Source organism: Mus pahari, chromosome 21 (assembly GCF_900095145.1).
Source record: "Mus pahari chromosome 21, PAHARI_EIJ_v1.1, whole genome shotgun sequence".
NCBI lineage: Eukaryota > Metazoa > Chordata > Mammalia > Rodentia > Muridae > Mus > Mus pahari.
Genome location: NC_034610.1, coordinates 26363676 through 26374958, shown reverse-complemented (window position 1 = coordinate 26374958; position 11283 = coordinate 26363676). Strand labels below are relative to the sequence as shown.

The window sequence follows — 11283 nt, the reverse complement described above, 5'->3', positions numbered from 1 at the left end:
GTTCCTACCCTGTGTGAGTTCCTGTCCTAACTTCCTTTGGTGATGAACAACAGTGTGGAAGTGTAAGCTGAACAAACCCTTTCCTCCTCGGCTTGCTCCTTGGTCCTGATGTTTGTGCAGGAACAGAAGCCCTGACTGAGACAGATCTCCACAGAGTATGTACTGTAATGTGACACTCTACTATCCAGGAAGACATTCGAGTTGGGAGCATCAGGCAATGCTAACGGGCAGATGTTACACTAGTCTCTCTGATGGGCTACAACCCCAAAACTCTCACCAGTAGAAGAGTCTGGTGTCTATGGGAATCCCATTTTGGGAAGCTGGGCAAGGCCTCTCGACCTGCTGAACTTCCTCCAGCTTCCCAGGTTGCCTGGCTGCCAGCAGACTCCAGGACCTGTGTCCCTGCCTGCTCTGCGGGTCTCAGGATCCTCTGCTTGGATTGGTCTGTCATGCTTGATGCACTTGTCTCTCTTGTCAAAGCTCTGGGTCACTTTGCCTTTTTTTTTTTTTTTTTAACACTTTTAGTGTCTGAAGCCAATGCCACCGCTATAAATAATGAATCACAGGAGCTAACTAGAAAGAGAGAAAGCGAGATCAAAAGACCAAGAAACGTGCTCTGCAGAGTTCAGAGCACAGGACTGGTTTGTGGGGGACATCACTGTGGCTTTCCTAGTGACAATCTAGTGTCCTTCTTCCACCAGGTTGCCCCTAGAATCCTGGCTTCAAGACAGCACCCAAGAACAGAGCAGTATGAAGAAACAGAATTCTTGAGAGAATCCTTTGCAGCTCTCCTCAACCCAAGACTCAGCAGAGAGCTTTGAGACCTCAGGCCACGCTATGGCTTTTCAGTATTTCCCAACGGCTAAAGGCTTGTCCCCAGCTGATAAAGGCACTGAGAGGTGGCAGAACCTTCAGCAGATGTGGCCTCATTGGTGGAAGGAGGTCACCCGTGGTATGCCCTTGAATGGACACTTGGACTCAGCCTCTTCTCGGCCTGTTCTCTGCTTCCTACCCTCCACGAGGAGAGCAATTCTACCCTACCACAAGATGCCCACCATGATGTCCGACCTCCCCATTGGCCAAAGTGATGGTGCTCAGTAGTCATGATGAAAACCTCTAGAAACTTTCCTCCTTAGAAACCATGATAGAAGGCTGGGGAAGACAGGCAGTCATGAATCCCACCATTACTAGTTCCAGTGGGAAAGATAAGGAGAGCGCTTCCACCGGAGAGCCACAGGAGGGAGGCGCTGTTTATTCAATGAGCCCAGAAACAGAGGCAGACAGTCTTCGTTATTCCCTTGGGGTTGAAGGGAAAGACCAAGCTACATGGATGATGGTCAGAGAAGCAGCAGGAGGATTCATGGCAGTGGTGCCATCGAGGCTCTAAAGAGGGCTCAGGTGAGGCTGGTAAGGGACACCTGCTGGGAGCCGAGGGTCTAAGACCTCAAACCGAAACTCCCATGATTAGATCTCCCATGACAGGTCTGAAAAACAGGTAGAGCTCTCCTTCTAGAGAGGGACTAGTGATGGCTTCGTGGCCTGGGTCCCTCAAATGTCACCCTACACTCATAGAGCCAGGGTTAGTATGTGTTGCTTTCAGTATATTTAAATTCCCCTCGAAGTACTGTGCTCCACCCATCCGTCCAGCTAAGGACCATGTCCACACTGGTCCCTCTGTTCTACCTGCCAGGAACTTCACCATCTCTCCCTTTCGATACCAATGGATAGCACCCCTCCTCTACAGATTTGGTTTCTGAATAGTTAGGCCCAATAGGCTAGTAGGCATCTGGGGGGGCTGGGAGGGGGCTCCCCAGAATGTTTTTGCCTGCAAACACTCTAGGTCTTTGCATTTCCCTTATCTGGCCTTCCGTGAGCCAAGAGGGTGGCGAGGCAAGTGTATGTAGCAAGAAGTCCTGAGTGGGAAGGCGACTGTCCCAGTATGGGGAGAAACAGGCACGGGTAGCCTGGGCTACAAGACAGCAGAGAAGCCACCACAGATGGGAGCTGGGGTCACCATAATATCCCTGGTGACCTGCGTCCATTCCTTTTTTTTTTTGTCACTTAGGACTCCAGAAGCTGGGAGATGGACAGGGAGGTTTCTACTTCTCTAAAGAGACCCTTGGGGGCTGGACCGTGTCTCCCTCAAACCCATGGACACCCGAGACAAGGGCTTCACAAGGTGATGGAGTGACAGCTGTGGTAGTGAGAATGTTGGAGAGATTTACCACAACTGATAACCTTCCAGGAGGCGAACAGGGCCCAGGCACACACATACAGAATGACCCGGGAAGATACTGCTTGCAAGCCAAGGAAAGAGGCCTCGGGAGGAACCAGCCTTCCTTGAGACACTATGACCTTGGTTGGACCTTCAATCTCCAGGACTCCCTTTCTATACTGAAGCCCCCTGTGCAGTAAGACAAGCCCCCTTTCTCCTCTAAACTGCTTCGGTCATTGTATTCTGTCATTATAGCTGAAATGTGACTGATCCCCACCATGCTGCCTCTGGAGGCTCCTCCCTGCACCTGGAGTCGCTGAACTACTCCATTCGCCCTAGCGATGACGACACAGACAACATCACCTCCCACACTGGCCTAGTCACAGGGGCCCAGGGGAGAATGTGTCCCACAGACTGTGGTTGTTCGAATAAGATGCCATCCACCGTCTAGGGTGTTTAAATACTTGATCCCCAGTTGGAGGGAGTATGTCAATAGGGTGGCCTTTAGAGTTCATGGTCCTGCACTGCTACCACTAGCTTCAGGCTTGCAGTTCCAGGTGTGAACTAGTTCCAGGTGTGAACAGCATCTAGCTCCGGCCACCATGCCTGCTGCTCCCCAGCCATGCCTCTTCTCCACAATGGACTCTCAGCTCTGGTCCTGTAAGCCAAATAAACCCTTCTTTCTATAAGTTGCTTTGGCTCTGGTATTTTGTCACAGCAATGGAAAAGTAATCGATACAGACTCCCAGAGGCAGTGTGGTCACCAGCTAGCTCCACAGTCAGACTCTAAGCTGTGACTTTCCTGTCCTTTAGCAACGGTGGCACCCTCGGCTCTCACAGTGAGTCTCAGATGTTTCCAAGCACACACAGTCAGTTCTTTTCGAGCTTTTAACCACAGCTTAAGCTCTGATTCAGCCCCACAGGACTGGTGTGACTTTGCTCCGTGAGCAGCAGGCTGCAGCTGTGTCCTGGCCATGGGCTCCTTAGAATGTGAGTTCCAGGTTGAGACACACTGAAGCCTACTAGGCAGTAATGCCAAATGTGCCCCTCTTCTGGCTGTGTTTGAAACTAGAGAAACGACTGCGGAGGAAGGCATCATGGGAGACAGCCTGAGTCGACACCGATCATTGGTCAACACCAATGATCACTTAATCAAAATACATAACTAACTAACTAACTAAATAAATAAATAAAATCAGCTGTATGCCGCCGGCTACCTGACTATAAACGGACCCATGTGTCTACTTGGACCCTTCTTGTGGTGACTTCTAGACTCTCAGCTCAAACTACTTTGGAGGAACAGCCTGCCCACCATGCCAGAGTCCTGGGCTAAACAGATTCTCAACTTCCACCACTCTACAGGTGGGCTCTGTTTTCCCAAAGCCCCATGGAAGGCTGGCCAGCCCCAAGAGGCTGTCAGCGAGGGGCTGGGAACTTGTTCAGGGGCCAGGTGGCAGTACGGTAGAGTGGAAATCTTCCTTCCACACAGTCCCTTTCACTGCCAAGTTGGCTTTGCCCATAGAACCATCACTCAGCTCCTGGGCAATGCTTTCAACCCACAACACACACACAAATGAACCTGAAGCCCACAGCCAGGCATATGAGGTCTGTGTGTCTTGTTCTACCCGTGCCTTTGGTGGGGCTATCTTCCTATCTGGCCTCCTCAGTGCCATCCAGTCATGGAGACTGGATATAGGGAGAGGGTACCAGGGCCCAGACCTGGTACAGAGTCCATGTTTCACAGAGAGCAAGCTGCTTTTCTGCTAGAGAAAGTGCTAGAAAACTGAAGTGCTAGCCACAGGGCACTGAGAGGCAAGGTAGGACTGCTGAGCCACACATTTAACAATGTTACATATAGTTTATCGCAATTAGAAACAAATCAGACAGCAGGTCTAAAGGGCAAAGAGTAACAGCTGCAGGGAGTTTCTGTTTGGGACAGACGTTCCCAGGTCCCAGCGTGTAACTGGAAAAGAGGCCTAGAGGTGTGCAGGGTGAGACAGAGAGGTTACGTACAAGTGCACACTCCCTGTGCTCCCAGCATGAACACCAGCTGCCTGCGCTTGGGGTACGCAGGAGATGCAACACCGCGGGCTGTCAGAGGTCATGATCACTTCTTAGACCCTAGGGGTCGGTCAGGTCACAGAGCACAGTTTCTGTGGGTGGCATTGCCAGGCTGTGGTGAGACTCCTGGGAGGTTGAAGCTCCAGTGCTCAGGGCAGGTCTTGAAATGGAGCCATCAGGGCAAGGACCCTGCGAGGAGGTGGCTCTCTGGTGACTCAGTCAACCCTCTTACCCCACCCCCGTCTCTCAGGGGGTGCAGCTTGCTGGCTTACTGGCAGCCTGATGACTGGATGGGAGGGGGCTTTCTTGTGACGTGAGGGGCCATGGGATACACCCGCCACTCAGTCAGTCCGTCATCGGGGCAGAGTTCAGCCCGGATGCCCCGAGGTGCTCCCATTGCTGGCACTGATGATGTCCCAACATCATCTCTGGGTTGCATGTCAGCTCTACTGGGCATGACCTTCCTACGCTCTCGAGGGACTCCACCAGTGACCAGAGCTGTGCTTTACACATTCTGAGGCCAGATGGGCCCTCACCTGGAATGCACTCCGGTGAGGTCTCTGGCCCCTTTGACTCTGGGCATGAATTAGTCCCAGGGGTCCGGAGTACAGGGTCTTTGGTCTTCCTGTTTGTGGCTGCTTTGGGGCAGATTCGGTGGCTTAGGGGGAATTGTGAGAGCCAGGATGCGCCACAGCTTCCTCTGGGACCTCAAACTTGCCAGGTCTCCGGGAGGGAAAGGTCACTTAGGCCTAAAGAGCAGCTGGACATCACCTAGTCCCTCAGGTCTCCACCTGCCCCAAGAGTCACCAGCCTCTGCACAGTCCCTTTGTAGGACTGTCACCACCTTCCCATTTCTCCAGAGAAGAAAATAATTTTCACATCTGTCCTGGTTAGGTTATTTATTTATTTATTTATTTTTTTGGAGGGGGAGTGGAGGGAAGACAGGGTTTCTCTGTGTGGCCCTGGCTGTCCTAGAACTCACTCTGTAGACCAGGCTTCAGACCTAGAACTCAGAGATCCACCTGCTTCTGCATCCCGAGTGCTGGGATTAAAGGCGTATGACACCACCACCTAGCTTTGTCCTGGTTAGTTTTTACTGTCAACCTGACACCACCAAGAGTCCCCCTGGAAGGGAGAGTCTCAAGGGACTGCCAGATCAGATTGGCCTGTGGCCATCTCTATGGGGGAATTGCTTTGATTGTTGATTTGAAGTAGGAGGTCCCAGCCCACCAGGAGCTATGCCATGGACAAAAAGGCCCCGACTGTATAAGAAAGCAAGTAGAGTTGGGTGTGGTGGGGTGTGCCTTTAATCCCAGCACGCAGAAGGCAGAACATAAACCAGGGCGGGTGATCCAGTAAGCTGCACTTCTCCATGGTTTTCAATTCCTGCCAAGACTTTCCTCGGAGATGGACTGTGACCCAAAGCGTAAGCCAAATGAATCCTTTCCTTTCCAAGTTGTGTTTTGGTCATGGCGTTTGTCACAGCTGCAGAAACCAAAGTAGGACACCACCTCCCAGTCGGCAAGAGCAGAATCAAACGCTGCAAAGGAGCAGGGACACTGCTCTGTAACCATCAAGATCAGAGTCATCTCTTTGTGCCACAGGGCAACGCCGATGTTTCCAGAGGGCTGAAGTCATCAGCAGTGACCTCTGGCAGTGTCAGGCTGGGGTGGAGCCTGTAGCGCCCCTTAGAGAGCAAAGGTCGTTGGGAATGTTTGGCTTAAGAGGAGCCTCTGATCAAAGCTGGGCACAGAAAGAGGGACCAGGGGCTGGTGTCTGATTTCTCAGTGACCTTCCAAGGTCCCCTTAGGATGATCCTACTGTGGCCCATGAGGCCCTTAACAGCAGTTTGCTTATTGCAAAGGAAACTGAACATTGAGGTGGTCTTGCTTATCTTCACAGCTAGGGCTGATCCTGGCAGAGACCCAGAGGGCTATCTCAGGCTAGTGGTCAGGATAGACACAGACCTGGCCATCCGTATGGCCTCTACTCCTTCCCTAGCTTCACACTGGGCCCCTGAAAGACGAGGACGCCTCTCTTCTTCTGCTCACTGCACTCAAGGTGCTGCGTCTGTTATCTGTCTAGAGGGTCTAAGACAGAAACATAGCATAGGGAGACACGTGGGTCGTTCTGCAACTGCTAAGGATGAGCCAAGGGGAGCCACTGGACCTGCTCTGAGGAGGGAGAGGACAGCAGATATGAGAAAGAGAAGGTGAGGGGCTGGAGAGATGGCTCAGTGGTTAAGAGCACTGACTTCTCTTCCAGAGGTCCTGAGTTCAATTCCCAGCAACCACATGGTGGCTCACAACCATCTGTAATGGGGTCTGATGCCCTCTTCTGGAGTGTCTGAAGACAGCTACAGTGTACTCATATAAATAAAATAAATAAATCGAGAGGGGGCGGGTCAGGCAGTAGCAAGACAGCCACTGTGTGTCTGGATGGGCAGGCCCACCTATTCCAAAGTGAGAGGGCAAGAGCGGCTATCCTAGGGAAGGATAGGACAGTCAGAACCAGGGGACACTGTAGGTGGCCCGATGCTTACCACAGGGCCGAGCCGAGGCAGGCACATCCTTCAAACAGCAGAAGGTGGAACCACCAAAGAGATGGCGCCATAGGCTCAAAAAGGCCTAGGCAGGGCAGAGGATGCCAGAGAAGCACAGAGCAGAGAACCACAGTCCCAGTGAGCGACCCAGCAGGGCATGCGGGGCGGAGAACCCTCAGTGCAGAGGGGAGCTGCACCAAGGAGGAGACAGCAGGTGAGAGCCTGTCAGGCCTATAAAGATACGATAGGACCAGGCTGGGTGGCACCCAGGAGTATGGTGCCAAGCCCCAAGCAGGCCTTGGCACCTTGAGCTCTGCGCTCTGGCAGGACAAAGGCCAGGCAGCCACATCCCCAGAGACAGTCCATTTCCAAACCAGGGTACTGACCAGCTTCCTCATGCTGCTACTGTGCCCTGCCTGTGGCTTTTCCCATTTCAGACAGAAACAGCTCAGCAAAACTCAAGTGGCTGTTTCCATTGTAAGACCAGGGTTCCGGCTGCAGAGATGGCTGGAACAAAGCCACAGGCAGCTTAGAGTGGCTGAGGAGAGGCGTTACCAGACCAGGGCCCAGGCCCAGGCTCCAACAAAGGCTCCCAAGCATCCCCCTTGCTCAGCCACTGGCTTTTCAACCAACCCAAGGCCGGTTGGTGAGGCCCCCCAAAGACCTCTTATGCTCCCCCCACAAATCTGCAAACCCAGGTCTGGTGAAACTACCAGGCAGGGGCTCTCTGGCTCCCTGACTTAAGTGCCTCATGGTTGTCATCCCTACGTGGGAATGCTCTGTGCTCTCGTCCTCTGCAGATAAGATAAAGGACCAAGTACTGAGGTCTGGGGGGTATGAACCTCCCCTCCCCCTCAAGTGGAAAACTAAGGAAGCGCATAAGAGAATTCTCAGAGCAAAGACAGAGGAGGCCCCCTCTCTAGAGAGCAGACCCAGGTCCTAACTCCCTGCTTCCTTAATGGCTTCCTTGAGGGCCTCTTGGCTCTTGTGTATATGTTCTGGCAAGCCTAGGACCAGTGGGACAGTAATGTAGGGCCACACTGCTCCTTTGGCCACTTGGAAGACTTTAACCCAGTATGCCCTAAATGCTTCTGGGTCTACATGATGGGAGCCTTCCCTATCTTTACAAAGGAAGGACGCCAATCCATGAGGTCCCATCAGTAATACAGACCCTGGCATGTCCTTCTGTAACATGTTAGCCAGCTGAAAATAACTTACAGTACCTACCATTCGCGAGTCTGCCATCCCCAGGTCAGAGGGGTACCTACCATTCTCGAGTCTGCCATCCCCAGGTCAGAGGGGCAGTGATGGCTCCTACAGGCTAATGCAGTACCTTGAGTATCTCCATCACGCTGGTCCCTAACCTCCAACATCCAACTTTAGGGCGTGTGTGGCTCTCCGGCTACCTGGACTACATGCCCACCCCACCCTCACTTCACAGCTGAGAAAACAGACGTAGCAACTAACCTAATCGAGATGGGAAGTGAAGGTCCCTGGAAGTGAGACCCTGAGGACGCATGGTGTCCGCCCACCTAAGAACCCTACAGATTTTACATAGGGTTCAGGAGGGCAAGTCCTTGGGGCTCTCCTATCTTGCACATGAAATGCCCCAGTGATAGAAGCCAGAATCCCCAACCCCCGCAAATTCTTGCTGCCATCCCCGTTGAAGAAAGCTGGGCGCTGGGTGCATCTGGAATTGTCTCCATACATAAAAAGCAGCACCAAGCAGCGGCAGGCAAACTGCTCACACTGGTTCCTTTGAGTACCACCCTGGTACCACCAAGAGGACCTGGAGTCTTCTCCCTGAGCTTTGCCGGGCAGGCAACCACTGGCAAAAGCCTTGTCTGCCTAAGCGGAGATGACCAGGAGTTGGCAGGAGCCATGGGCAAGCTCCTCACCACAACGACAGAAAGCAACGTATAGCCTTATCTCATTCCAAGCCTTCTCTCGGGAAGCAATAGTGGCTGGCTTCTTTTTTTGTTTGTTTGGTTTTTTGTTTGTTTGTTTGTTTTTCGAGACAGGGTTTCTCTGTATAGCCCTGCCTGTCCTGGAACTCACTTTGTAGACCAGGCTGGCCTCAAACTCAGAAATCCGCCTGCCTCTGCCTCCCAAGTGCTGGGAATAAAGGTGTGCACCACCACTGCCCGGTCAGTGGCTGGCTTCTTGACCTCCTGTGGAAAGGAGATGGAGTGGGTAAATGCAAGCCAGGAACAGTTGCATGCTGGGAACTTTCAGGTGTGCCCAGCACCTAGGAAGAGGAAACACTTGAACCGATGTACAAGGTCCCTTCGGTTTGTATGGGTACAGGGGTGCAGGGTGCGGAGCCTGCGAAGTGGACAGACACAGAGAAACCTGAAGACTTGGTTCTCACTAGGGGAACGGTTCACCTCAGCACCCAGTGCTGAAGACAGAGTGGCCAGGATCAGCGATGAGCTGATCACAGTGACAGGGTGGAGGCCCGCTTGCTCCACCAGTCTCTCTCCTCTGTGGTGTGAGTGCAAAGATGTTTATGAACAGGCAGAGACGGAGAGGAGAATAATGCCTCTTGTGTTCTGCAATGTTCCAGGCACTGTTTATATCTCCCATTTACTCTCATTACAGTCTATAAAACAGATACGAGAATCCCTTCACAGAGAGGGAAGCCAGCCAGAGGAGCCCAGAACAGCAGAGCCAGCACCCACATCAGGTCTGCCTCCACCCAAGGCTATGTCTTTGTAGCCTAGTGTAGGTACCTGTCCCCACCCATCCCAGGGTTGGCTTATAGGTGACCTTTCCAGAGGTTACCCAAGTTCAGGTATGACCACCGGAAAAGCCCACCTTCCCCGCAGTGACATACCAGTCTGGTCAGGAGGGCCTAAACCTTTCTTCTACTTTCCGTCCACTGCTGAGCAGATCTTTGAGGATCTTTGGGGAGAATTTAGGAAGGACCTACCACCACTGGCCAGGTGACACCTTATCTTTTCTCTTTAAGGAGATCAAATAAGTCTAGCAATATGACTTAATGACAAAGTGTTTGCCTCGTATACATGAAGCCCAGGGTTCCATCCCTTGGGCCAAAATTAAAACAAAACAAAAACAAAAAGCTTTAATACATTCTCATTTAGTGGGATGGGGGGAGTGTATGTGTACAGACAGGCGCTTTGTATACACACTGTGCACACATGCATGAACACATCTGTGCTCGTGTGGACTGAAGCAGGAAGACACACAAGGAGAGCCCTTCCTTCCTCTGGAAGGGGCGGCTGTTAAATCTCTGTAGTTGTGCCTTGGGAGTCAGAGCCTGGATCTGGTCCTGCACCTGCCCTTCCTGCTTAAGAGAGAGGCTGACCAGTGATGCTTGAAGGTGCCTCCCAGGCCACCCCAAGTCACCGAGCCTATCAAAGGAGCCACCTTGGAAGAGGGATGGGACTCCCCATTTTCCCAGAATCAGGCTGAGGGTAGAAGGTAGGTTTCTCCTACTGGGGAAGCAAACCAGCCAGCTAGCTAAGAGAGGGCACACCTGAGAAAGAAGGGCCCACACCCAGCAGGCAGCCCTCCTTAGCTTCCTCTGCTGGGTCCACAGCAAGCTGCCCGGCTTCCTGAGATGTCCGGGTGCAATTTCCCCCACAAAAAAAAAAAAAAACGGCGTTTCCATAGACACTTTAGGAGGAGCTAATGAGACACCCCTTTCCCCAGCCATCCTCCAGGCCAGCTTGCCCATTGTCCCTTTGTCAAAATCAACAGAAGTCAAGGGCACTCTGTGCCCAGAGAAGGGTCTTTAGAAGGGGTGGGGGGTGGGGGCCATGAACAAAAAGGGTCTGTGGCGAACCGCACTCCTACGTGGATCAAGTTGGTTGGGAGGGCTGCGTACGGCAGAGCCAAAAGCGGGTCCCTTCAGTCCCCGCGAGGCCACAGGATCCCCCTCAAGACTGTCACCCTCCACCTGGGACCGGCCCGCGGGTCTGCACCGCAGGCTGCCGTGCCTTCCGGGGCGAGCCGCCAAGATCTGCTTGGTCCGTGGGCTCCGAGCCCGCGGTGGGGACACCTGCGCCTATTAGGGCGCACGGAGGCCTCGGAGGGAGGGGGATCGGGGTACCTTCTGGATGCGTCCATCGATGTCCAGGTAGATAGCCTTGGGCCGGTAGCTTGAGGAGCCGGCCCCCATCGCGCCCGCAGCTGCACTTGGACTTTTTCACCTTACTTTCTCGCCGCGGCCGCCTCGCCGGGAGGGCGGGGGCGGGGGGAGGGGCGGGGGCGGCCAGCCAACCAGAGCTGGCAGCTCGCGGCCTCCACACGCCCCTCCTCCCACGGCGCTGGCCCGCCCCGCCCTTCCATCCCCTCCTCTCCCCTCCCCTCCCTTTTTCAACCCCTCCCCTTCTCCATCCTCCTCCTTTCTCTCCAAGGCTCCTCCCAAACGCCTCTCCCCCTCCTCACTCATGCTGGGCTCCTTCGTTCCCACCCTTTCCCACTCTCTCATTTCTGCCCC

At 53.4% G+C, this 11283-nt stretch overlaps 1 protein-coding gene across 1 annotated transcript in view; it reads right to left on the bottom strand.

The window, feature by feature from the left end:
• The window catches only part of Pde9a (phosphodiesterase 9A), an 89432-nt gene extending 78409 nt beyond the window's left edge, over positions 1 to 11023 (bottom strand). The window contains exon 1 of the mRNA XM_021221665.2: positions 10894 to 11023. Within this exon, the coding sequence (XP_021077324.1) occupies positions 10894 to 10962 (69 nt within the window). The 5' untranslated portion in view covers positions 10963 to 11023. The remainder of the gene's footprint in view (positions 1 to 10893) is intronic.
• Between the last annotated feature and the right edge of the window lie 260 nt (positions 11024 to 11283).